General features: G+C 33.7%; 2 protein-coding genes across 2 annotated transcripts in view; one reads left to right on the top strand and one right to left on the bottom strand.

Annotated features, from left to right (window-relative positions):
* Positions 1 to 11,257, bottom strand: part of LOC123667943 (adenosylhomocysteinase-like 1) — a 79,277-nt gene extending 68,020 nt beyond the window's left edge. The window contains exon 1 of the mRNA XM_045601771.1: positions 10,535 to 11,257. Coding sequence (XP_045457727.1) covers positions 10,535 to 10,775 — 241 coding nt within the window. The 5' untranslated portion in view covers positions 10,776 to 11,257. The remainder of the gene's footprint in view (positions 1 to 10,534) is intronic.
* Positions 11,258 to 11,577: 320 nt separating this feature from the next.
* LOC123667784 lies at positions 11,578 to 26,417 on the top strand. The gene is made up of 8 exons (XM_045601623.1): positions 11,578 to 11,686; positions 19,699 to 19,834; positions 21,081 to 21,217; positions 22,219 to 22,322; positions 22,588 to 22,736; positions 22,925 to 22,999; positions 24,038 to 24,153; positions 24,712 to 26,417. The coding sequence occupies exons 2-8, from the start codon at positions 19,705 to 19,707 to the stop codon at positions 25,753 to 25,755; spliced, it is 1,755 nt and encodes a 584-aa protein (XP_045457579.1). The 5' UTR covers positions 11,578 to 11,686; positions 19,699 to 19,704; the 3' UTR covers positions 25,756 to 26,417.
* The last annotated feature ends 974 nt before the right edge of the window (positions 26,418 to 27,391 follow it).

Raw genomic sequence — 27,391 nt, 5'->3', positions numbered from 1 at the left:
GGGGGCACTGCTGTGCCCCCAGATTAATGATAGTGAACATGAAAAAGGTACATAACAACCTAACAACTGAAAAAAAAATTTATCCACACATTTACCACGCGTAATCAAATGTACAGAAATGGTTATATGATGAATAATTTATAACCAATTTGATAATATACTTAAGTTAATAGAGTTAGTTATACAATAAATAAATTTCTAAAATAAAAGTAGCCTAAGTTACTCTTTATTACATCAGCTAACTATCTGCCAGTGAAAGTCCCATCAAAATCCAGCCGTTCAGAGATTAGTCGGAACAAACAAACAGACAGACAAAAATGGTAAAATAAGAGATATTTTCGTATATGTACCGTGTATATCCATATGCATTTAGTAATGAGCGGTTATTTTAATATTACAAACAGACACTCCAATATCTAAGATTTTTATTTTTGTGTCGTCTCCTGTCAAAGATTTTCATTGTAATATGAAACTTTGAATAGTTACGGGTTTCTGTAAAGAGCTCACTATAGACGGCGCCACGGTTCGCTTAAACCGAAATTAAAAAATTATCATATCGAAAATTTCGCTCAAGCGGGTGCATCGTTCCATAGCTTAATTGGCTAGAGCGCCGACACGGTAAGTCGGAGACGCGGGTTCGAACCCCGCTGGAGCGGTCAATTTTTGATATGATATTCAAAAATGTTTAGACACTCCAATTTTATTTATTTGTATAGATAACGACCTCGATATTGCAACTAGCTTCAATAAAAAAATATGGCATAGAAATAAGTTACAAAGGACGTCTATTAAAAACTTTTGGAATGATTAATTTGCACTTATTATTTATTGGTCTACATTATTAATGAAAATACTGGAATTATTCATGTAATATTTCGTAATGTAATTCTTTAATGGCCAAGATTGAGTTGATAGACAAAATACAAGTTCTAAGTTTACCTTTTGTCGATGTTACAATTAGTAAAACCAATACCCATAAAACGAAAAAAAAAGAATCCAAAAATGACAATTTTTCCAAACTCGGAAGCTAAGTTCATACAGCCGTAAGGTGAGATCAGAGATCCTGGAGATGGTTGGGAGTAGCGTCAGCAACGCGCTGATAATGCTTCTGGTGTTTAAAAAAAAACTAATCTACAGTAATCTCTTTAAATGGTCAAAAAAAAGCAAGAACAAATACCAAAAAATGCGTTGAACCTCAAAAAATCTGATAAAATTCTCGAACTAGTACTTTCACGAAAACTAATCAAAACTGACAGTCAAGTCACTCATCATCATCCTGCAGTCCACTGCTGGACATAGGCCTCCACAAGTTCGCGCCAAAAATGGCGTGAATCCATGTGTGTTGCCCATATGACTATGGGCAGGCAGGTTGGTGACCGCAGGGCTGGCTTTGTCGCACCGAAGACGCTGCTGCCCGTCTTCGGCCTGTGTATTTCAAAGCCAGCAGTTGGATGGTTATCCCGCCATCGATCGGCTTTTTAAGTTCCAAGGTGGTAGTGGAACTGTGTTATCCCTTAGTCGCCTCTTACGACACCCACGGGAAGAGAGGGAATGGCTATATTCTTTAATGCCGTAACCACACAGCATAATCAATTCAATTCAGTCAATTTATAGAAAAACAAAATTAAATATCTTATTAAACAATAACCAATCTACATTTAGATGAGCCATGTTTAACAATAACACAAAAATATAAATTATTCATAAGCCATACCGAGCGTGTACGATTTCGTTATTCAATTTATAAAATGGAATCCATTTCGTACGTAACTGCGATACTGGTAAAACTGATTAAAACTTGCTATCCGTTGTGTCCTTTACACTATACGAACAGGACACGAGAAGCTTGCGACAAATCGTAGGGTTTATTATTAAAGTAATCGAGTTTGTTCTCAAACGAAAAAAAATACCGACTTCAATTTACATTTTTACTTTGGTAGCGCATAGCAGGCAAAATCTCAAAAAAGCAACAATGCCTTGACCTGGACAAACATATTTTATGAGCGAGTATCTGATCCAAACTCCCAGCGCCATATACAGTCACTGTGGCCATAGCACCAACAACTCAAAATCATAATTGTGTTTGCAGGCAAACGAGGAAAAACCGACTTCAATTATATTGACAAGTGATACAACGTAGGTAGACGAAAAATAGTCAAGTAAATTCGCATTATCAAAGATTACTCCACAAGTTTGTAATCAGATCTCGATGAAATTTAAATGTGACCACCTGATAAACATCGGCTTAAGATCCCGTCATCAGATCCTGGTTTCCTTATATGGTACTAAAATAGGAGGAATATCTCCTTTCCAACAAAAAAAGAATTATCAAAATCGGTTTATAAACGACGGAGTTATCCCCGAACATAAATAATATATATATATATATATATATATATATACGGTCGGTACGGTATATACGGTCGAATTGAGTAACGTCCTCTTTTTTTTGAAGGATTAAAAATAAAAAAATATATATATATTATAATTAAGAAGATTTCGAAAGTATTTTTTAATTGTCATATTAAAATTATACTTTTGATTCCTCCTACTTGGCTACCATTAGTTATACTTAAAAGGAATTAATCGTCCGTTTTACGCCCCGTCGCCGCAAAACCATACTACAGCTTTTGTATATTACGGGGGTTGCGACCCTAACGTTATCAGGCTTCCATAGAATATAAATGAGTATATAAGACAAGTAGCGACAATATAACGACAAATTTCGAACCTGTGTTTATTGGTGTTTCTCAAGGCGTCCCACGGTATCTGCGGAATGTAACTCTTAGAGTTCTCGTGCACACGTGCTTTGCGGTTTTCGCAACCTCCGGCATCAGCTTACTGCCCATTCTAATTGGTAGCATGCTTAAAACCGCGGTTTAACTAACTCGCGAAAAAGCACGAGTCTAAAACTTTGTAGCTTTATTACTCCTCAGTGATTTATTTACAAATTTATTAAAAAATGATTGACTTAGAACAAGTTTATGAAGAAGTACTTATGTGTATGTGTGCATGTAGGTATATAAGGAGATGTGTATCTCAAACCATATAAAATATAAATTTGAAATATCTATAATCAAAGCAGAGATGCCATTTAGTAGCCATTTCCGTCGCTCTAATCGGTTTTGTTTCTTTTTTAACAAACGAGTACAGAGTATGCCTCTCGCACATTTCCGATATCTATTGGGAATTGTTCTAAAATTTACTGTAGGGAAAATTTAACAATTTTTATATAAAAATCATTTCATAAATAAATAACAATAAAACAAAATTGGATATAGTTTAAATATATTATACACAAGAACTTATAAATAAAATCATTATTGTATAAATTTTTTTTATTATTATTTTATTAATTTTATGCATTTTTGTCCTACGTGGACCCGCCAGTCCCATATATAATTCTTGTAATCTTAAAAACTATCGTCATCACTTCCTTCTGATTAACTTTCTGCAGACACGTAAATAATAAACTGCTCTGACATATTTTGTCGACTTCGTACATTTTTGTTTCGATATTATCACTTTATCACATCGTTTTTAACAAATTATTGACCGTCGATAGGTAAGTTAACGCTTTAAGTAAACCGCCTTGACACAGTGTAACTTTTTTTCAAAGGTGCAGGTAATTAAAAAAAGTATTTTAAATTAATTACATATTACTAAATAGATACGATAATATATCGATTAACTGAAATGGCATTGAATTAAGTATTTGACGATACAAGTCATACGCGAACCAATAAAAGCCAATTTCTTTAATTGGGACATTCTCTTTAGTGACACTTTTTTTTTAATTCTGTATAAGAGGTAGAGTTATAGACGTAGGTAGTTATAGACGCCTGCAAGACTTACTCGAAGCACTCCCCATGTGCTCTGGCTACCTTACTCATAGTACGAACACAACACTATTTGAAAGCAGTATTATTTAGCTGTGATCTTCTGTAAGGTTGAAGTAAGTACTTCAACCTGGGGAAGTCCCCAGTCGGGATGCTCCTAATTTTGAGCAAGATAGATCCTGCTATGCTACGTTTAAATTAGTACGTAGTAATTTTATTAGTACCGCCTATGTATTTTATGCAGGACTACTTTTAGACTTTATAAATTATTAAGACTTCACTGGTGTACTTAACATTTTTAAAGTTATAATTCTTTTGGCGCGTTACGGAAAAATTATGAGAGTGAATTTTTACGATGCGCACGCATAACGTCACGAAAAAAAACCAACACCCCGAAGTTAGCTAGTCAACGAGGAAGTTAGCAACGTGACGTTAGCTAGCCAATGAAGTATAGCTTCTTACGTAGGGGAGAGAGGGGCTTGTTGTAACAGGGGTAAGTAGTAACAGGCTCTTTTCACTAGGATCTTAAACTTTATCAACGCATTTCTTTGACTCGATTTAACCTATAAACCGCGCTGCGTCATGTTGCCATAGCCAGTGTCCCGCCAGCCGGCGCAATGAGCGAAATTGTGCACGCGCATCATTTTTGCCAGGTAATATAAAATTGTACTGTCGTAAAATTTTAGTTTGCATTATTAATATCGACTAATTTCAGACTTTCTATATCTTATTTACATACAAATTTATCTATCTTTGATAATGTGTAACAGTTTTTAAGGTTGCTAAATTGTTTAAATAGTTATGTTGATAAATGTTAAAAATCATACCATGGGGTTAGTTGTAGCAAAAACCCGGGGCTAGTTGACTGACTACTGTGACACTAAACTTTTAGATCAAAATCTGTACGAAATAAAACCCACTATGACCTTAAGAGTAAAACGCGCTAGTCACGAGGCTGTTGCCCAAATCTTAAAACGTATCAACTTAAATAAAAGTCCAGGTTATGACGGAATCCGTGCGCGCGAAATTAAATATTTATCTGATGTGCTAGTACCTATTATATGTCACCTAATAAACCGCTGTCTGGATACAGGATTATATCCTCGCAGTCTCAAGGTCGGATTTATAAGACCCATATTCAAAAAGGGCAAGCATAATGATTACAGTAACTACCGACCCATCACTATACTGTCTTGTATCGATAAAATTATTGAAAGATTTCTAGGGGATCAAATAACATCTTTTCTGAGAAACAATCATATCATTAACCACAAACAGTATGGCTTTCAGAAAAACAGAAGCACTACTGACTTGTTAAGGGAATTTACAGATGAAATAAACTTCTATCTTAATGAAAAATATCATGTAATTACTTTATTTATAGACTTTTCAAAAGCCTTTGATATGCTAGATTTCAATACTTTATACAGTAAACTATCACAAAATGGAATTCAAGGCCCTTTACTAAATTTAATAAAAGATTATCATGCAAATCGCTTTACCACCGTTAAAGTTGCCAATTGCTATAGTAATATGTATCCAACCACAAATGGCACAGCACAGGGATCTGTAATTGGGCCAATTGAATATCTCCTCTATGTTAATGAAATGTGTAATTTGATAAAACAAGGCTCCATTTATCAATTTGCCGACGACACTTGTTTGATTGCGGCACATAGATCAGTATCTGAAGCTGAAAATATTATGCAAAACAATTATAATCTTATTTGTAAATGGGCCCACGATGTTGGACTGGTGATTAACGCTCAAAAAACTAAATTTATACATATACATTCTTCCCATAACGTACCTATCACCTCCCCTGCTATCATGGCCCACACTCATGAATGTTTCCATAGTAGTCGTATTAGTTTGAATTGTCAATGTCCACTGTTAGAAAAAGTAAATCAACATACTTATCTCGGCATCGTTATTGATAACAGATTTAGCTGGAAGCCTCACATAGACCTCGTCTGCTCTAAATTAAGATCTCTACTTAGTAGATTGTTTATATTGAAACATAAGCTCCCATATAAAATTTGTAGAACACTGTATCTAGCCCTGGCTCAATCTGTTATCAGTTATGGACTGAGTAGCTACGGTAGGACCTATAAAACACATTTAAATAGTATTTATGCTTTACAGTTACGTTTATTAAAAACCATTATCCCAAAATTTGAAAATAAACGTATCTTGATTGAAAGTGATATTTTTAAATATTGTAATGTCATGGATGTATTTACTTTGGTGAAATTCAATATCCTAAATGAAGTTAATGATCCTTCTTTACTAATCGAAAAATGTAGACCCAATATCCTAAGAAATATCCAAAACTCAAAAAAATTTGTTGTGCCGAATGCTAGGAATTTTTACGGAGCTAGAATGTTAAACACTATTATACCTGCATTTGTTAATGAACTTCCCGAAAACCTACAAGAGTTATACCTGGACAAACGAAAATATAGAAGATCACTAAAAGAACATTTACTAAAATCTTTAAGCGTTTAATAGTTACAAAATTTTGGTAATTACCTTAGTTTTAATTTAATGGCTATAACATGGTACGGTACGATAAAGATATCATATGATAATATGATATGCGACGCGGCGGCTTGTCCGGATAAGCTCTTGTGAGTTTTCGTGGCAGGCTTATGTATAAGTTTTAACTATTTGTTTTTTGTATTTTGACAAATAAAAAAAAAAAAAAAAAAAGTTGTAACAAAATTCCAGGCTTGATGTAACGTGTTACAATATGCCCCAAGTTATATTCTTCTAGAATTAGGGTGTATAAATGAAAGTCAGAGCGGGCAACACAAAGCCAAGAAGTGTACGATTTAGCGGCAGCTAAAGTTTTAGAAAAAAAATGCAGTATTCGAAAAGCTAGTCAGACTTTCGGATTATGTCACATATCTCTTTATAGATACATATTGTCTGGTATGTGGTGAAGCTTACACAGATTCAAATAAAGAAGATTGGGTAGAGTGTATCATTTGTAAGATGTGGGCACATGTAGGATGTGTTACAGGAGACACTATTTCTTTTATTTGTATTAATTGTTGCTCAGATGAAGACTGAATTTCATTATAATGAAACCTACCAAATGTTGTTTCTTATATAAGTACAATACTTTGTTAGATAGATATTAAAATAGATAATTACGAAGCATACCTTACATATAAATAATTTAATTACTTACTGTGATATAAAAGTGCAATGTTGATTGTAAGTAGTGTTTAAGTACATAAAACAGTTAATTATTTAATTTTTAGGCGTTGATTACTTAAAAGTCTATTTGAGTTGATTTTTGATAAGAATTACATAATACCTACTTTAAAAAGGTGTCAATTTTGTTAAAAATAAACAAAGAATAAATGATTACAGGTATTAGTGTCGTTTTTTTTGTCGTTACTACTTGCCCCGATAGATGTTACAACTTGCCCCAAGCACGAGGTAAGTTGTAACACCGCACTTCTTCTAGAAAATAATTGATTGTAAAATAATGACTAATAGTTATGGTATTATTTTTACTTTATTGGGCAGAGGAAGAGTTACAGCATCCATCCATCTTTATTTAGTAGCAATATAATCAATAGATTTCAAGATATATTAGTTTTCATGAAAAATGTTACAACAAGCCCCTCGCTCCCCTACGTAAATAAGTATACACACGTTTTTTTTATTTCGTTTTATATTTTCGGTAACTAAATATATAAATTCTTTTTTTTAAAAACCGATACTATATTGCAAACATCTTGGATGTTATCCTTTATAAGATTACACTTCTCTTAAAAAGATACAAGCTGGTGTCGAGAGTAATTGCTTATTATCCCGCTTTTGGATTTGAAGATTTCCCGTTTCCGTTCTGACTAACAAGCTGAAATCCACAAAACCAAAAGGTACTATTTGCCTTTTTGTTTATCATCTTTGTGGAACATGATTGAACTTCTTACACATACATAACTGTATGTATTGGTACACACCAGGATGACCAAGACACCATATTAAATATTTTTCATGTGCATTTCTAATAGAAAAGTTTGCATCCAGCGACAATCACATCACAAATTACTTTATTCGGGGATACTTAAAAGACAGTTTCAATCCTCATTTTAAAATAATATAATTATATTAATGTGTAATAAATTATGAGGCTACCACCGATTCGAAATGTTGATTCTGCTGAGAAGAATCGGTAAGAAGCTCGAGATTTACTTTGAAACGTTAACGAACTGTGAACGCGGCACCTCCCGGAAGTCTTTAAAAAAACACAAGTTGTTTGAATACTGATTTAGTTTATTATATCGTCCAAAGCACTAACAGTAACTGTCCCTAAAATAAGACAACCCAAGTAGTTAATCCGAGACAGTAAGGTGCGCACTCCCACGTTTGGGCCCGTATAACCACGAAAGGTTGATGAGGGAGGGAGGGGGTAGGACTTGTCCCTAAAACACCTCACTTTCCTCTTTTGGATTAAAAAAATAGCTAGTGACTCGCTGGATGGTAAACGGCAACTAACTCGACCGCATGGAAAATTGAATATACAAAAGGAATTAAACTAGCGGCGTCAGCATTAACTGCGAATTAAACCTAGGTATAACACAACGCTAACCTCAATGTTTTGGAAAATTCCATACCACTAACAAGTGTACAGAATCGTCGTTTTACAACAATATATTCATATGCAAATGGCGTATCGAATCCGCGGGAAAAATGTGTCTAATTTTACCCATAAATAACAATTGATCATTTCTTACGTTGATGGCCACATACAGGCTATTTTTTTTGCAATTCATTTTGGTGGATAATTTCTTTCTTGTTCTTAAATCGTCGCACGATCATCGCTGTCAAGAAGACAGAAGCAAGCCAACCGGGTCCAAAAGCTTTACGTGCTCTCCGAAGCTCTGTAGTTAAGTAAAGCCATAAGATGACCCCCGAACCAAAAAAAAAATTGAACTAATAAAAATATCTGCTCCGATCGACAAAAATCAAAATCATCGCTATTTTACGAGTTAAAACTATGTGTTTTTAAGAAATTAAATATATGTAGTTAAGAACGCGCAATCGTCTGCATTTATTGACATTTCGTAAAACTACACCAGAACGATTGCCTTATTGTATTGAGGTAGAGTTATTGTATTGAGAGGTAGAATAGATAGATATTGCCTGCTATGTTAGCAGGCAATATCTTGCTTGAAATTACAAATGAATCTTACAAAAGACCAAAGCTAAAAAAAATCTACCTTCAAGTAGTGCTGTGGTCCTGTGACAAGTAAAGAAGTCAGAGCTCCTGGGGGTGCACTGTGTTGATAGTAAGGGTAAGGTCAGTAACATGCTTGTGAAGCTGGAAGAAAAAGTGGAGAAGTACCTCATCACTACAGAACATCACAGACAAATTAATACTGCTCTCAAATAGCATAGTGATCCTCTGATGAGTAAAGGGCCAGAGCTCCTAGGGAAGTTCAGGGGTTGAATCAGCAATGCATTTGCAATGCTTCGAGTGCTGCCAGCATCCATAGGCTACAGTTTACACTTATCTTCAAATGGACCATATGCTTGTCTACGTTAAACATACTGACATAGTAACTATTGGATAAATTTGAATTGGATAATAAGTCCCTTGGAAGAGGTATAGAAAAAATTAAAATTTATAATAAAATCAGTAATTTAAGTAGAAACAGAAACTTTTTTGACTCAAAAATGTATCAATAAAATGCTGCAATACTCTTTTCCAGCCTATTTCAGTCCACTGCTGAATGCCTGCGAGGGTTAAGCGCCCAAAGCACTGATAAAAATATTGCAGTTTTTTGTCCTAAATTTTCATTAGTTAAGATATCTATCAGTAGTCTGCAGCAAGCAAGCGATTTATATTTTTAATATGAATATTACACTAAAATACCTAAAAATAGTATTTATGAAAGCTTATCATCATTACAGCCTATACAGTCCACTGCTGGACATAGGCCTCCACAAGTTTACGCCAAAAATAACGTGAACTCATGTGCTTTGCCCATAGTCACCACGCTGGGCAGGCGGGTTGGTGACCGCAGGGCTGACTTTGTCGCACCGAAGATGCTGCTGCCCGTCTTCGGCCTGTGTATTTCAAAGCCAGCAGTTGGATGGTTATCCCGCCACCGGTCGGCTTTTTAAGTTCCAAGGTGGTAGTGGAACTGTGTTATCCCTTAGTCGCTTCTTACGACACCAACGGGAAGAGAGGGGCTGGCTATATTCTTTAGTACCGTAGCCACACAGGTGTGAAAGCTTATATAAAGCACATTATATCTATATTATGTATATTATTTATTGAAAAAGTTTAAGAGATTAGGCTGTATTGATAGTATAAACAAAAATTACTAAAATAATAAAATGACTTTTGAATGCTGAAAAGTAACTAAAATCCCTTCATCTTGGTTTCAAAATAACTGTAAATAAATATTGCTCAATATTCAATAAATTGAGATGTTTTACATGCTCTAGAATTTCACAGTCCGCTGTATAACTTAATCTAAAGCTTGAATTTAGAATCACCTACAAATGTCTTCTTAGTTCCATAACAATCAAGCTATATAATTATGTATTTTCAAAATTATAATTTTTTTTCATGTTTGAGTTCAATATATTTTTAAAGCATATTACGGAAAGGCTTTGTCAAATATTTTGTGCTCCGACTGTACGGCTAAAGATATTAAAATGCTTACCAGTATAAGATGTTGAGCTGTAGGAATCGGCAGATGACGCTGATAGGGATCTGCTCCTATATCTCGCTGACTTCTTCAAAGCACCAGATTTCACTCGCTGGCCCTCGAATTTTCCCGCTGATCCATCCGTATTCCCGCCTCGGACCTGACCAGGATCGGTAACTGGACTATCGCTTGCCACGTTAGCATTCGCGACACTCTCTTTTCTATTTTGATTTGGTTCCCCATGACCGTCAGACATTTTGCAATTCGATTTTCAAATTTAATATCACCGCAACACGCGACTATATTTTTTATTTTATTTTTTAACACTTTACTGTTAAATAAACACTTAATTGAGCTTACAGATACTTAAAGCACTTTTTTTATTAAATAATAACAAAATTAGGCTTCGATTTACGTAATTTATACGAAAATAAAAAAATATCAATAATAAAAACAATTCATGAAGACGCAGTGGCGATATTTCGATATTCAATGGATTTTACACTTGAATTTACTAATAAATGTTGATTATTGGGCAACAAAAACTAATACGATAACGTAAGGATCGTGTCATTGAAGTTTAAGTAAGGATATGTTCTTTTCAATTCACATTATATTTGAAAAATCTGCGATATTCGTACATTTCCCACAAGCCGAAACAATCTCCCCTCCACACATCTATTTCCTATTCCGAAACTGAATGTCAATTTAGTCGATCGAAATCAAATCGAAATATTAAAAACCGGAAACAATATATGTTAAGTAACTAACAAACGCTAGAGAAATAAATCTACTACAAATTATTTTATGTATTTTTTAAGCTTTTCTATAAATAATATTTTTTTATAACAAAAAATAAATGTTTATTTATTTACTATACAAAAAAGAATTGTTTGAAAAAAAAAGTAATATTAAACATAACTCACAACAGTAACTTATTGTTTGTAATAAATTAGGTATTGGAGCTACCATAAAAAATAAGAATTCATGTTAAGTGACTACTAAAACCGGTAAAATTATGACAAAATAACATCTTATATTTTATCGATGGCAATAGTTTCGAATCACTAGCGTCGTCAATATGGAAATGAAATGCATGACAACCGCTAAGTGAAACAACTAGGAAATAAATAAGTAACAAAAAGTGTTTTCAAATTAAACTTCCTGGTGAGTAAAAACATTTAATAATATTCATATATTTCAGGACTAATACAAATCACAATACACTCGTGTACATAATGATGATGGTGCGCGTCAATCAATAAGGAAAATGTAATTTTCAAAATTCGTCATCATGTGGACCAGTGAACAGTTTCTATAGAAAATATTTGAATTTCATAAACATGCTAATGTTTTATTAGATATACTATACATTAAAGATGTATAATTTACAAATAAGATATTCTCGTTTTCTCGTGACAACGATTTAAAATTACGTAGTCCACTTTGTTTTTCATCGTACGAAACGGTGACATACAGCGTCAATCACAGTTTTATCGTCGAGGGCTTATAATTAAAGAACAAGTAAGTAAATATACCGTTATTAACTCGTCACGCTGTCTAAATAAGATAAAGATTATTGACTTTGTAAAGTCTTACAATATGTTTACGATCTTGAATACGTGGGCGGTATTTATATTAATATATCGGTAAAAATAGAACTTAAGTTACTTATAAAACGTGTGTTTAACGTACGCTTAATCTTCTTTTCTTTGTATGATATATACGACATATATAAAAACTATTAATTAAAAAAAATAATGACGTCTTTTACGAATTTTTTTTTTTATGACAGATAAAAATTACTTTGAAGTGATTAATTAATGACTGGACGTTGGCAGGAGTCCATAAATCTTATGACATTGCCACCATCTAATTTGAAACAATACATAAAAAACACATAAATGTTTCAGTAAACTGAAATTAAATATAATAAGAATAAAGACAGTTTTTAAACAAAACCATTTCCAGTAAAAATATGAGTAGTTTGTCGTTATGAAACTTTTCCATTGGTGTATTACTGAATTATTTTTTTATATTTTTACTGTCTGACCTGACAGATATCGTCCTGACCTGTCTGCTTGCTTATTTTGAACTGTTAAATGCGAGAATTTTCTGCACAATTTGTGTTAACTTTTCATTGTGTAAACAAACTTCAGTTTTTGAGTTTGCCCTTAACAACACATTTAGGAACTGATTTTTCATTCTCAACTTATGTGCTTATCCACACATAGAACTATATTAAAGAAAATAACATTATTTCACTACACTGTGTCCTATATGCCCAAAGGTTTTTTTGGAAGAGATCACTCTTCTAGCGATAAGACTGCCTTTGTACATTCTTCTTTATTTGTAACTAGCTGACTCGGCGAACTTCGTATCGCCTAACAGTCGATTCTTTAATTTTATTAATTTTTTTTTTTTTAGAATTTTTCTCTCCTTAAGAACCATCCTCGTACTTCAAGGAATATTTTAAAAAAAGAATTAGCGAAATCGGTCCAACCGTTCTCGAGTTTTGCGCTTAGCAACACATTCAGCGACTCATTTTTATATTATAGTAGATATGTTATTGTGTTAATTATTGTTGTGTACAATAAAGAGTATTATTATTATTATTATTAATATTCTAACTTAAAACAATGTTTTTAACACTAATATACAAAGGCAATCTTATCACTAATAGTGATTTCTTGTGATCCCTTACAGACAACCATCCAGAAGGGGTGCCAAACTCAATTTTGCAGAGAGCCATATATTAAATTAAGAATGTGTAGGCGGGCCAGAATCAAATAAATAAAAAAATGTACCAAATTATTATAACATATAATTTATTTAAATTGAATGAAGTAATGATTCTTCTTTCTGTGTCAAGTTGTGATCGCGGGCCGTATCATAGACATCCCTGCTATACGGGAAGTCATGCGACCTTTTATTACCGATTACCATTCCTTACAGACAATCATACAATTACTAAACAGATATTCATAATATGGTCTTTATGTTACCAACAACCAGTATTTTTTTTTCTTTTGTAGTCAGCTAGTCATTCCATAACTAACTTGAAATACACTAAAATTTTTAATGATTATAATTATCATCTATTCAATGTACAATTTTATGCTTACTGTGTATTTTAAATAAATCCTTTGTTTACTCTATTAAGCAAAATTATAAATTACAATTGTAAATTTTTATAACTTAAAAATAAATTTGCATAATTATGCCATATTATCAAATATTCATTATAAAATTGTTAGTTTTTGTTATAAGATCTAATTTGTTTATCATATAGTACAAAAAAATACCCAGGTCATTTTTTAAAATTAAATTAAAACTTAAAAAAAAAACATCCTTTTAAAATTCAATTAAATCTCAAATGTTCAAAGTCCACATAAATATTATAATATAATAATTTTTATTTTTATAATTAATATATATAATACTAGCTGTGCCCGCGGCTTCGCCCGCGTTTAAATTAGTGTGTAACAAAGTTTTCCCGGCAAACCTCCAGTGAAACTCTCATCAAAATCGGCTTAGCCGTTCCATAAACCTTCCTCTTGCCAATGGTGGAGCCCCCTCTCCAATGGTGAAACCACATGATAATCCGTTCAGTAGATTTTGAACGAATCGATCACATACACTTTTGGGGACTTTGTTTTATAATACACTAACTGTTGCCCGCGACTACGTCCGCGTGGTTACGAAGATATGCATTACTATCAAGATGTTTAAGCAAATTATTTTTTTATTTCAGTCACTTGAAATGCTTATCAAACTGAGTAACTTTTTAAAAGGCACAATTTGGTATAATTTAATACAATCTATCAACCCTAATTAAACCCCCTTAGCGGTGGAATATCATAAAATCCGTTCTTAGCGAACGTCTGCTAACTATAATCTACCTCCCTACCAAATTTTATCTTTGTCCAACCTGGATGGATCGACCATCCAGCGGTTTTTGAGTTCTCGTGATGAGTGAGTTAGTGACCTTTCTCTTTTATATATATAGATTACGATGCATTATTTGGACATCTTCTCACCATCTATAGAGCATATATTCTAAATTTCAAGTCTCTTACTTCAAAAACATAAGACTTTCATACAAACTTCCAACCCCCGTTTTACCCCCTTAGGGGTCGAGTTTCGTAAAATCAGTTCTTAGCGGATGTCTACGTCTTATAAGGAACCAACCTGCTAAATTTCAAGTTTGTAGCTGTTATAGTTCCGGAGATTTCGTGATGAGTGAATCAATCGAGAGTTGCTTTCTAAAGATACATTATTTGGACACCTTCTCATCATCTAAAGAGCGAACATTTTAAATTTCAAGTCTCTTACTTCTAAAACATAGGACTTTCATACAAACTTCCAACCCGCGTTTTACCCCCTTAGGGGTCGAGTTTCGTAAAATCCATTCTTAGCGGATGTCTACGCTCTATAAGAAACCTACCTGCCAAATTTCAAGTTTCTAGGTATTATAGTTTTGGAGATTTCGTGATGAGTGGGTCAACCTACCATCCCCCGTTTTAACCCCAAAAAGGAGTTGATTTCTAAAGATACATTATTCGGACACCTTTTCATCATCTATAGAGCTTACATTTTAAATTTCAAGTCTCTTACTTCTAAAACATAGGACTTTCATACAAACTTCCAACCCCTGTTTTACCCCCTTAGGGGTTGAGTTTCGTAAAATCCCTTCTTAGCGGATGCCTACGTCTTATAAGGAGCCTACCTGCCAAATTTGAAGTTTGTAGCTGTTATAGTTTCGGAGATTTCGTGATGAGTGAGTGACCTTTCGCTTTTATATAGATTATATAGATAATATATTAGCAATAAAATTAAAGATCTTTTTCTTTTTAAACCGAGTTGGTTTAACCTATTGCGAATAAGGCTATTATTTATTTGAAAATGCATAATGTGAAACCAACAGGTTCTAACGCCCAACATTTCATAATTTTCTGAACGAAATTTGTTATTTATCTACCCGAATTATGAAAAAAAAATCGACAAAAACGCATAATAAAAAAAAAAAGTTTATTTTTTTAAAAGAGTCACTATGGAGTTTCTTGCCGGTTCTTCTCTGCAGAATCAACATTCCGCATCGGTGGTAGCTTCACTAACAGTACTACAAATTTTAATTTTTACGATGATTATTTTAAGATGGTCTCGGTTGAAGCATATTTGATAAAGCAATCTTGTATTTGAATTCTTTTTGTGTGTTCGTTTTTGTCATGACAAGATACCAACCTTAAATTTATAAAATTATAGAAGTTTATATCTTCGCTATTGCTTCAGCCTGTAATATCCCACAACTGGGCATAGGCCTTTTTCCCCATGTAGGAGAAGGATCAAAGCCTTATCCACCACGCTGCTCCAATGCGGGTTGGCGGATATATTCCCTACTACGAGTAACGATCGCTATCAGGTGTACATGATAACAACCGGGACAGACGGCTTAACGTGCTCTCTGAGGCACGGTGGGGAGACCCACAAGGACTGCACAAACACCCAGACCACGGCAAACACCTGTATGGCCAATACAAATGTTTGTCATGTGCGGGGACCGAACCCGCAACCGCCAACGCAACAGGTACAATCCATGGCTGTAACCATTGCGCTAACGCGGCGTCGCGTTCATATCTTAATGGTTTATAATTGCTATTAATATATAAGTAGCAATGTGTATCTTTTTCGAAACTATTAAATAAATAATAAATAACTAATCTATATAAGATTTTCATTTGGAGATTGATGTTTGAACCAACATTTTTTTATGTAATTAAAATTTCTGCATGCGTTGATTTTGTTTTTTTAATAATATATTACTTTAAAAATGCTTACGAAAATAAATAAATATATAAAAAAAATACGTAATAAATATGTGTGTCAGATCCTTTATTACCAAAAAACGGTAAAATTCAAATTTAAAATCTCATCAAAAAATCTTTAAAAAATAAATAAAAAAAAGAATACCTACATAATAATAAACTTATATACTATTAATTCACTTTTTTTTCACTCACCCTACCTTGCACCCTACCTTCCTCACCTTACGCTTACATACCTTCGCTAAGTAGAAATACCTTAATAAATATATATATTTTTCTCAATTTATTCCTTTTTTAATACATATAATTTTTTTTTTTGTTCTTTTTAGAAAGACTCATTTCTATCACCACATTTTTTAACTAGTAATAAAAGCTTGTTGACATAACCTATAATAAGGATATCACACAATTAAATAAAATAAAAAATCTCGCTTCGTACTTATATCAACAAAGAAAGACTTTTCAATAAAGTTAATTATTGAATTAGTATAAAAAAAAAATATTAAAATGTAATAACTAATTAACATCCGACATCCACTACAAGTTTAAAAAAAAAGTGTATGTTAATTTGAATAAATCAACAAAAAAAAAAAAATCGTTGATTGACAATTTAAACATTCTACAAATAAAATTTTAATTGTACGCAAAAAAAAGATACATTTAAAAGAGCAAAAATAAAAGAAAAATAATCGCGAAACGGTTGAATAAAAATTTAAGGCCAGGCTATGTTTCATTAAAAAATAAAAATTTACTGACAGTATGAAGCCTAGAAAATGCTAACGTTGGGTTTTTTTTTCTGGGATAACTACATATTTGCAACTATAAAAAGGTATAATAATATACATATAGGTATATAATTATATTGATACCAGTTATTTTCACCCGCATGTTTAATAAATAAATCTTAGATCGAAATGAGCGCTGTTTCATTGCAAATACGATGACATAGGGTTGCCTGCTAAAAGTCTGGTTTTAATGGTGGTTGCCGAATATAATATACTCTATCCAGGAATTTTCCAACCAATCCTTTCGCGATTTATCTTTAACACACTAAATAAGATTTAATTTTTATCCTTTAAGCAAATGGGTGAAAATCATGTCTAGTTCGAATCTTAGACTATATATCGATCGAATATAGCTGTTAAACATACTCTATGGTCAAAGTATTGCCATATTGAGTTCCTCATCAAATGCATAAAGTAACAAATACTTCTAACCGACCTTCAATAATGTTTAAGCGCTAATATTTAAATAAAAAAAAAAAAAAACGTTTAGTATCTTATTTATGACTAACTATACCCGTGCGAATAATTCTCACTAATTAAGTATAATAATTATCAATTTACAAAATTACAAAAAAGTATTGTGCGTTGATTTGCAATTGAACAAAAGATTTACCGACCCTCAATCATGTTGATGTTGGCATTTCTGTATTGTGTCTCAATGTATATCTATGTACTTATATAAATTTAATAATTAATTAATTTACAAAAAATCAATTATACATTTTTTAGTTGTTGCTGCCGGTAGAGCAAGCAATTATTATTATCTATAAAATGGTATATAATTTATGTGGAATAATTCTGAGTTTTTTCCTAAAAGGGGATAACCTTAGCGTGTTAATTTATATAATTTTCTCTCGATTTACCAAATCAAAAATCCTCACAATGAGGTCTTTAATGTGGTACCTATATTGCAGTAACGAAAAATTACTGTTAGATAGCAATAGCAGTAGAACGTTAGAGTTATCAAGACAAAACCAAATTGTTTCTTATTCTTACGTTAGCGGTGTAAACAATATCTTGGTAATGTCTGTATACTTTAGATCGGGGATGTCAAAGATACGGCCCGCGATCGCAATGTGTCACAGAATCATGACTTCACTCGATTCCTCTACGGAAGTTTTAAAATGCGCATACTACATTTTTTTTAATTTGAATCTGGCCCGTCTACACATTTTAAATTTAATATATGGCTCTCAGCAAAATTGAGTTTGATACCCCTGGTTTAGATAAATGTTAATATATACTTATTGACGTCACATTTTTTGATCTCATTTTATCATTATTTATCAAAAGATCTGACTTGAAGAGAAAATATCGAAAATTATCCTTTTACACGCAAATATGTACTTGTTCCGCAAATTTAGTTAAAAATAATATTACACTGAGAAAAGTGAACTGTAGTTCAATTGCGCACAGTATCTCACCACAATATCTCCGTACTTGCTTCCCTCATACTCCGTCGTATTTTTTAAGTAAAACTTTACGCACGCCTGACTTGAAGAGTAAGCTGGTGGATGCGTGACGAGAGCGTTACGAAACGTATGATCGGGCGAGGCGAACGGAAGTTGAAAGCGAGATATAAGTTAGGTGGAGCGAAAGAATTTTTATTTCATTCGTGTGGCCTGAAGCACGCTCGTTTTTGTCTATTATGTTTTTTATTTCTACGATGCATACATCACCTTATAACATACTAGCTGACCTGGCGAACTTCGTATCACCTTATTTTTTTCTGAAATATAATAATAACATAATATATCAAAATAAAATATAGCCTATCTTTTAAGTTGGATCGAACTGCACACGGTGTGCAAATTTGACTAAAATCGGTTAAGTAGTTTAGGAGTCCACTGAGGACAAACATTGTGACACGAGATTTATATATATTAAGATTTGATGCTTCTCTGGTGATGTTAGTAGTTTTGAATCAAAGAACGGCGCTAATTTTATACGGTACGCAAGTTTAGGATGAAAGATCACGCACTCAATTACTTGTTACTCGATTAAATACTATAATAGGAATCGCCCGTTAATCACGTTAGGCTCGAAAGGGGGAAAGGGTTGTGTTATACAAGAATAAGCAATATCACGGGTAGTTGTCGTTGCACGCGTGATTTCTGAACCAACACGTTATACCGTCGGTCACGGTTGTTATCATGTACACCTGATGGCGATCGTTACTCATAGTAGGGAATATATGCGCCAACCCGCATTGGAGCAGCGTGGTAGATTAAGCTCTGATCCTTCTCCTACAGGGGGAAAGAGGCCTTTGCCCAGCAGTGGAATGTTACAGGCTGAAGCGTAAAAGTAATATTAGAAGATAACATACTTCAGCCTATTGCAGTCCACTGCTGGACATAGGCCTCCCCAAGTTCGCGCCAGACATCCCGGTCTTCCGCAATCCTCATCCAGCCTAACCGGCAATCTTACGTAGATCGTCGGTCCAACGGGCCGGAGGACGTCCCACACTGCGTTTGCCAAGACGATATTATTATTATAATTAGAAGATAAGTTGTAGGAATATTATTTTCCCGTATCAGAATGTTTATCAGTTATTTTGACAATGTTACAGAACACGATGTCCTCTGGACGCGGTCGCGGATACACTGGGCGGCATCACTTACCTCAGAAGGAAACTCGTCCTGGTGAGGACTTAGACGATATCAAAGCCGCTTGGACCCTAGCAGAACTTAGTCCTAGGTCTACAGGTAGGTTTATGTAATACTAGCTAGTACTCGTGACGTTTGTCTGCATTTCATTAATAGATCAATATTTTCGCAATAAAAGGTAGCCTATGTCCTAATCCTAGACAACTAGGTAGCTCGCTCTATCTTTATACCAAATTTTAACAAAATCCATTAAGTTTTTTAGGCTAGTTAGTGGTTTTAAGTCACAGAGTTACAGACAGAATTTCTTTCACATCTATAAAATACTAGCTGACCTGGCGAACGTCGTATCACCTTATTTTTTCCTGAAATATAATAATAACATAATATATCAAAATACAATATAGCCTATCTTTTAAGTTGGATCGAACTGCACATGATGTGCGAATTTTATTATAATCGGTTAAGTGGTTTAGGATTCCATTGAGGACAAACATTGTGACACGAGATTTATATATATTAAGATTAGTATGGATTTTTTTTTTATGTGCAGAGTTATGTTTAAAAGTTTCCTATGGAGACATAAATGTAATTTGTACCTATTTACTTGTATCATAGACTGACTGAAAACCTGACTGACATAAGAACGTTGCAAGAAAGGGATCTTCCATAACTTAAATATAATAATAGCTAGACTTTTGGGGAATTTTACTTATATGGGAGATGAAACAAGAGTAAATATTGAATAGAAATTTTAATCTTTTATTTAGAGACAAATTTACATATATTTTAACAGTTTTGGGAAATACAATTGAAAGTTTTTCAACATTTATGCATACAGTTATTTAAATGTTGCCATCAAAAAGTGTTTTTTTTTTTAATTTAGGATCTGTTAATGGGGACAATAGTGCGCACTAGAAATCTAGTTATAAATTTAATAAATAATTATCAATTTAGTAAAAAATATTATTATGGTTACAAAATCACCACATCAATAGTGCGAAGTTTTTTCGTTTCACCTTTCTCTACATCGATTAGTAGAGTCATATATCGATTGTTTTTACACATCCCTAGCTAGTGTCACTTTAAACAAACCTTTGTTTAGACCCGTGCAGACCCGTGGTCTTTAGAAATATATCCGGTCTTTTTGGTTCACTACGTATTCTTTGGTTAATCTTGAACTAAACTGATTGGTAACACTTATAAATTCGACCGAATAATTCCTGAAATTTGTCTAAATAACTCAATAGCTTATTAATATTAGTGTAGTTAGAAAATAGTGGCAAGAAATTGAAAGACGGTGGAAAAAAATATTAATTATCGTAAACAGTAAAACGCGTCATTGCAGACACTAAAAAAATGATGGAACAAAGCGACGTCGAAGAGAAACCTGTTCAGGATAAAATTGACAAATTGAAACAGGATGACGAAGCCTTAGCTGACATTTTATACGTGGATGAACAGTTTGCTCCGCTGTTGGTTCTGGTGAGTTTTATTGTTTTATTTCATAACTGTATCATTGTTTTTATTAAGGCACAGTAGGATCTATCTTGCTCAAAATATACAGCAGCCCAACTGGGGAAGTGCCTCAACATTACAGATGACATACAGCTAAATAATACGGTTTTCAAGCAGTATTGTGTACCTGTTGGTGTAAGGTGACCAGAGCTCCTGGGGGAAATTGGGGGATAGGGTCGGCAATGCGCTTTTGATGCTTCTGGTGTTGCAGACGTCTATGTTCTGATATCTATCTTCTGTCCAGGTACTTCTCCAGTCAGGCTTCTCCATATTTGGGCAGGAAATTTCTTACTGTGCCCTGCCTTAGTTTAACGTTTTAATAATCAGTCATATCGATTGTTTAAATACAGTTGTATAACTGTTTTGTGCCTTAACTTCTATAGGAAGACCTATCACCATGAACAATCAGACTGGAAACAACCATTTTTTTACAAATGTCCTCTTGGTGCTATAAAATTATAAATTGTAATGTTGTCTTAAGATATATAATATTGAGGTAAGGCAAAACACAAAATAGGGGAACTCCTGGAACAGTCAGGGATAGAGTAGACGCTATAATTGCTCCCGCTATTGCAAGTATACACAGGCCAAAGACGGGCAGCAGCGTCTTCGGTGCGACAAAGCCAGTACTGCGGTCACCAACCCGCCTGCCCAACGTGGTGACTATGGGCAAAACACATGAGTTCACGTTATTTTTGTCGTAAACTTGTGGAGGCCTATGTCCAGCAGTGGACTGTATAGGCTGTAGTGATTGATTGATTGATTGCAAGTGTCCACAGGCTACAGTATCCACTTATTATCACATGGTCTGTACACTTGTTTGCAATATTTGTATCAGAAAAAAAAAAATTAGGGGATAGAGTAGACGCATTGCAAGTGTCCACAGGCTACAGTATCCACTTATTATCACATGGTCTGTAGAATGGCAGAAATGGCATACATTAATTTAATTTCTTTCTGATTTTCAGCTGGAACAGTTTGCACCTGGTGAGGATGGCATACAGTTTAACAGAAAATTAAGACAATTTGAAAATACAATCACTAACATGTGCCCTGATGAAGCTCGGTTACTGTAAGTTTTCAGACTTGTTTTTAACTTTTCTAGGCTTTACCTATGTTGTGTAAAATTTTCCGGTAGTTATTGTTACATTTTTAAGTATTTTATTGATAGTATACTGTAGTACGATGAGTGGACTTATGGCTATTTAGCCATTGCTTCCAGATAACCCGAACTATTTTAATATTATTTGTTTTTTTTTTTTTTTTTGATACATTATACAAATTTATATTGGGATTTTGCAATATCATATATAATCATTATAATCGTACGGAAACAGTCAAGCGTTCGCTACGTTCCGGGCAGCGGCCTTACAGAGCTCGGTGACGTCCAGAAAGCTGGCAGCCATTGGGGCTTCATTTACAAGGCAACAACGCCAACAGTTACTGAGAGCCACTCTGCTAAATGTGATGCAGGGAACCTATACTAGTAAGTCTTATTGATTATAATACAATACATTAATTAACTGAGGTAGGGCAGAGCAGGAAATTTTCAGAAAACTCAAGTTGACATTGACGTTATCTGTATCAAATAATCTCATCTGAAATGCAATAATATATATTGAATGTATTACATAAGTATTGTTTATATTAATATTGTTTATATCAAATTTACAGAATTGGATGTTTTGGAGCGATCAAATCCAATATATTTGATAAATGCAGCTAACTTGATGGGCGATTATTTTGCAGGTGAGATAAAACAATATAATTTAAATAAAAAAGTTAAATTTTTTCAGCCTTAAAATTTTTAATGAATTATTTAATTGCATTGAATAAACTTAAAATAAAATATATAAATCATCTTGGAACAAAAAAAAAATCACATAAAATCGAATCAAATATAAAGGTATAATCCAATATTTAAAAAACGAGTGTGCTTTAGACCACACGACTGAAGTAAAACTCCTTTAGCCCCATCTAACTTATATCTCCCTCTCAACTTCCGTTCGCCTCGCCCAATCACAGTTTTCGTAACACTCTCATCACGCATTCACCAGCTTACTTCCTAAGGCGTGCGTAAAGAAATTTTACTTATATACTATATAATTTAAAAAAAAATGTGTGTGTGTGTGCAATTTACACATGACAGATGTGAAACTTCTGAAAAGTCATCGGAAGGTAGGCCGTTAAGCTTAGTTCTATCGACAATGATTACAGTCTCATGAAAGATTGTAAGCCCCCCCTCCCTGGTGAGATGTCGTGAGATTTAATTCAACCCCATCCCCCAATCTCACGTGACATTTTTCAAAATGTGGGTTTCTTACGTAAACACGTTGGAATGTTACTGAAATTATTTTCTTTCGAACGAATTAGTGAATGATCTTAATCGTATTACGATTACGCTTAAGATTTAATCTTAAGCATGTACACTCTGGATTAAATGGACCAAAATAGTATTATTTTTTTTGTTTCAATCAGAAAAAAAATTGCGTGATATTTGCCGAGGCCCCCCTCTCTCCAACGTAAGATTAGATGAGATTTGACTCGACCCCCTCCCCCCTTAAACATCTCACGTATTTTATAAACGCCCCCTAATGCATTATATCTCGTTCTGTCCTTTACATATATTATGTGTTTCTTTCTTATCATCACGCATACTAAAGTTTAATCTTAATAACTAACGCCTCCAACAAAAATCTTTAAAAACAAATTTGAATTTCTTTACTTGAAAACAACTAACTCACCAAAAATTATAGATGCTTATTTTACAATATATTATCATTCCAGAGGCTCGGTTGTGCAATGGAAATAAAATACACATTCTAGCCAATCCGCTCCTACAGTACATGAGGGCTTTGCTTGCAAGTGATGACTTGAGGGCTCACCGCAGTCTTGCCACACAGGTATATTATTGACTATTACTATTATTTCCATAATTAAAATATTATGTATTTATTTACTTATGTATCAGGCCGAAGACGGGCAGCAGCGTCTTAGGTGCGACAAACCCGCCTGCCCAGCGTGGTGACTATGGGCAACACACATGAGTTCACGCTGTTTTTGGCGCGAACTTGTGGAGATCCATGTCCAGCAGTGGACTGCAATAGGCTGGAATGATGATAATGATGATATATTTATTTACTAACTCTATCCTTTTATCTAAGTATTGTACAATGTCGAGGGTATGTCACGAGGGTATGTGTGTTAAAAGTAACTTAAAAGTAACTTTAACTGCTTTAGATCTACGTTTATACCAGCTCAGTAGCTTAGTTATTGTATAAATACAAAAAAAAAATCCATCTACCCTCAAAAACGTTTTCTCTAAAGTAAGAAAGAATACGCTTATTAGTATGGTCCTAAATATATAATGCATGCATATAATAACCCTTCCTTGGCAGTCGGGTAAAAATGATGATTAAAATATAATATATTGACTAAAATTTTCCTTATTACATTTTCAGCTGATGCAAAATGGCAGAGAACTACTATCAATCCACGATGAGAAGCTAGATGAACTATCAATTTCTATAAGACTGCGATTATTGACGCCGCCACCAGTTAGCATAATATGGCTGTTACTATCAGCAGATTTATGTCTGAACAAATTCCTACCGCTACCCAACACTCTCCAACAATTCTATGCGTCACACTTAGATCTCACAACTGATGAAAGTTTTAGCGAAGTTTCATATGGTTCTTGGAAGAAAAAAGTTGACTATAGGTCAGACATTAGTGGGGATACGGAAAAAGTTAGTCAAAATCTATCCCAGATTAGCCTAAATCACGATGAGGATACTAAACCTAAGTTAAGACCGATACTCGGAGCCGGAGCAGGGCTTCTGAGACAAGAACAAATGGCTCAAGATAACTTTGACACGTGGACAACAAAGAACAATCTAACGAAGAGATATGACCTAAATTCCTGGCGGCAAACAGAAGAAGATATAAAGCAGGAGACGGAACCAGTTTTCAATCCCACCGTTTTACCCCCAAACATCCAAAACTACGACTACCCCCCACCTAATTATAATTATCAAGAAAATGATACTAATTATTTACAACAAGGCGACGGTGCATATATACAGAGTTTTAATTCTACACCAAATTTTAATGCACCGGAGTTTGTTCCGCAATATTCTGCCGAAAGACCGAACCTGAACCCAGAAAGAGTGAACAATGAGGTTCAGAAAACTAGCAGTAGGAGACCAGTTGAAAACTGGCGTAGAGAAAAAAGTGATTTGAAAGAAGATTCAAATAAAAATAAAAAGAACTGGACAAGGCAACATTCTCAAGATAACATAAACGATGAGAACGACAAAGAAGATAAATTCCGTTCAGCATCCCGCAGTTCTAGAGAATCTAGACAGTCCAATCCGAGACTTAATAGACGGAATAGTAACGATATGGATTCTAAAACCCCTCCGAGGAGGCATGTTACCGAAGTGCCTCGGAATCAAAAGTATTGGGATCATGATGATCGCTGCGACAAAGATTACAACAGTTAGTGATAATACTGTGTGAAATTACGTTAAAATTGTGCTTGTGATCTCACTATTTCGGACTAAAATCTACATCAGTGAGCGTAGAAACATTTTAGTTGTAAAATTTTATAAGAATTTGCAAATTAACTGATCGATAGACGTATAGTAAATCGCTAGTAAGTAGTCATGTGCCGCCATTTGTAGAGAGAGGTAATTTCTACCTCACTATGCACAAAATAACTATTGATAAGGTAACGGAAAAAACCGGATTAAAATGCATAATAAGTAATAGCTGTAACTATTAAATGGGAATAACTTTAAAATTAAGACATTTAATTCGAATATGAAACATTTATTAAAATAATAAATTGTGCTTGGAATAATATTACAAATGGAATACCAGTAACTGACACAATCCATAAAATTGTGAAAATCAAAATTTATATTACCAAATTACACGTGTCAATGTGTTCAATTTTAATGTCTATTTAAATTTTAATGTAAGATTTGTTATTTTAAAGTTACTCAAATTTCAACTTTTCTTTGAAATTTATCTTTTCTTCACTCCTTTCTTTGTGATTTATTGATAAAAATGTAAACATCCAAACCTCATATGCAAAGTATGTTACTTGTGCTGTGAGACACTTTAATCACAGCTAAATTAAAACTAAATAGCATATTTGAAACGAGATTTTAATCCACACTTTTTATAACTCCACATTCCATGTAAAAAAAATATGAAAAATTGACTGTGGTGCTCAGTACTTATCAACTATATCGATTTTAGAACATAATATAATTGTATTAATTGCATTATACCATACTTGTATATGTGTAATTAATCTGCACTTGAACAAAGTAATATAAAAATATTAGCAGATCCGGCAGACCCGGCAGACGTTGTCCTGTCCGGAATACAGCTATCAAAGATTGCTGTGATACCGATAACAGCGCCACCTACCAGGCCCTATTGTTTTCAAGCCATCCATGAACCTATAGAAATATATATGCACAATTTTAACAAAATCAGTTCAGCCGTTTAGGAGTTCAGTGACAAACACACGCACAGAAGAAATATATATATTAAGAAATAAAAGAAAGGAAATTTAAAATCATTTTTCCTGATAACTGATAGAGCTTCCTGGTGTATAACCTTATCTAACAGATACAAGGTTGACGTACCGGACATAACCTTATTTGCCATATTTAAATAATGCCATATCAAAGGCCACATCTAGCTATTTTAAAGCTGGTTAATCCAAATAAACGATAAACAGTGCCTTCTTTCTTTAGAGATACAACATCTCATAGGCTTTACTGTTTCCTATATTCGATTTATTTGGAACTACCGTCAACTATTAATGAAAATGTTGACAAATTACAAAATATAATTATAAGAAATCTAAATATGGACGTCTTCAGAAAGTTGTCTTCCGAGTTTGACTTTTCCGAGTCTTGTCAGAAAAAACTGCGCTTGACAATAATATTGATCTGCCTTTATTGTCAAACAATATAAAAGTCAATTTGGTTTATAAAACTTAAAAGACGAATTTTTCTACAAAACTTAACCCCTTTTTCTTCAAATTAGGGTATGGGCAGTGAAATACAATTGGATAAATTATTGAATAATACATTTTTGCTCAATAAATAATCCTTGAAA

The sequence above is a fragment of the Melitaea cinxia genome, chromosome 29 (assembly GCF_905220565.1).
Source record: "Melitaea cinxia chromosome 29, ilMelCinx1.1, whole genome shotgun sequence".
In the NCBI taxonomy this organism is placed as follows: domain Eukaryota; kingdom Metazoa; phylum Arthropoda; class Insecta; order Lepidoptera; family Nymphalidae; genus Melitaea; species Melitaea cinxia.
The sequence above is the reverse complement of the archived record's forward strand: the minus strand, read 5'-3'. Positions and strand labels throughout refer to the sequence as shown.

What these genes read in the sequence shown, in the direction of transcription:
- LOC123667784 (XM_045601623.1), top strand. Translation starts at nt 19,705, where the DNA reads ATGTCCTCTGGACGCGGTCGCGGATACACTGGGCGGCATCACTTACCT. An exon ending in GATGGGCGATTATTTTGCAG is followed by an intron (nt 23,000 to 24,037) that starts GTGAGATAAAAC and finishes TTATCATTCCAG; the next exon opens with AGGCTCGGTTGTGCAATGGA. An exon ending in ACCGCAGTCTTGCCACACAG is followed by an intron (nt 24,154 to 24,711) that starts GTATATTATTGA and finishes TTACATTTTCAG; the next exon opens with CTGATGCAAAATGGCAGAGA.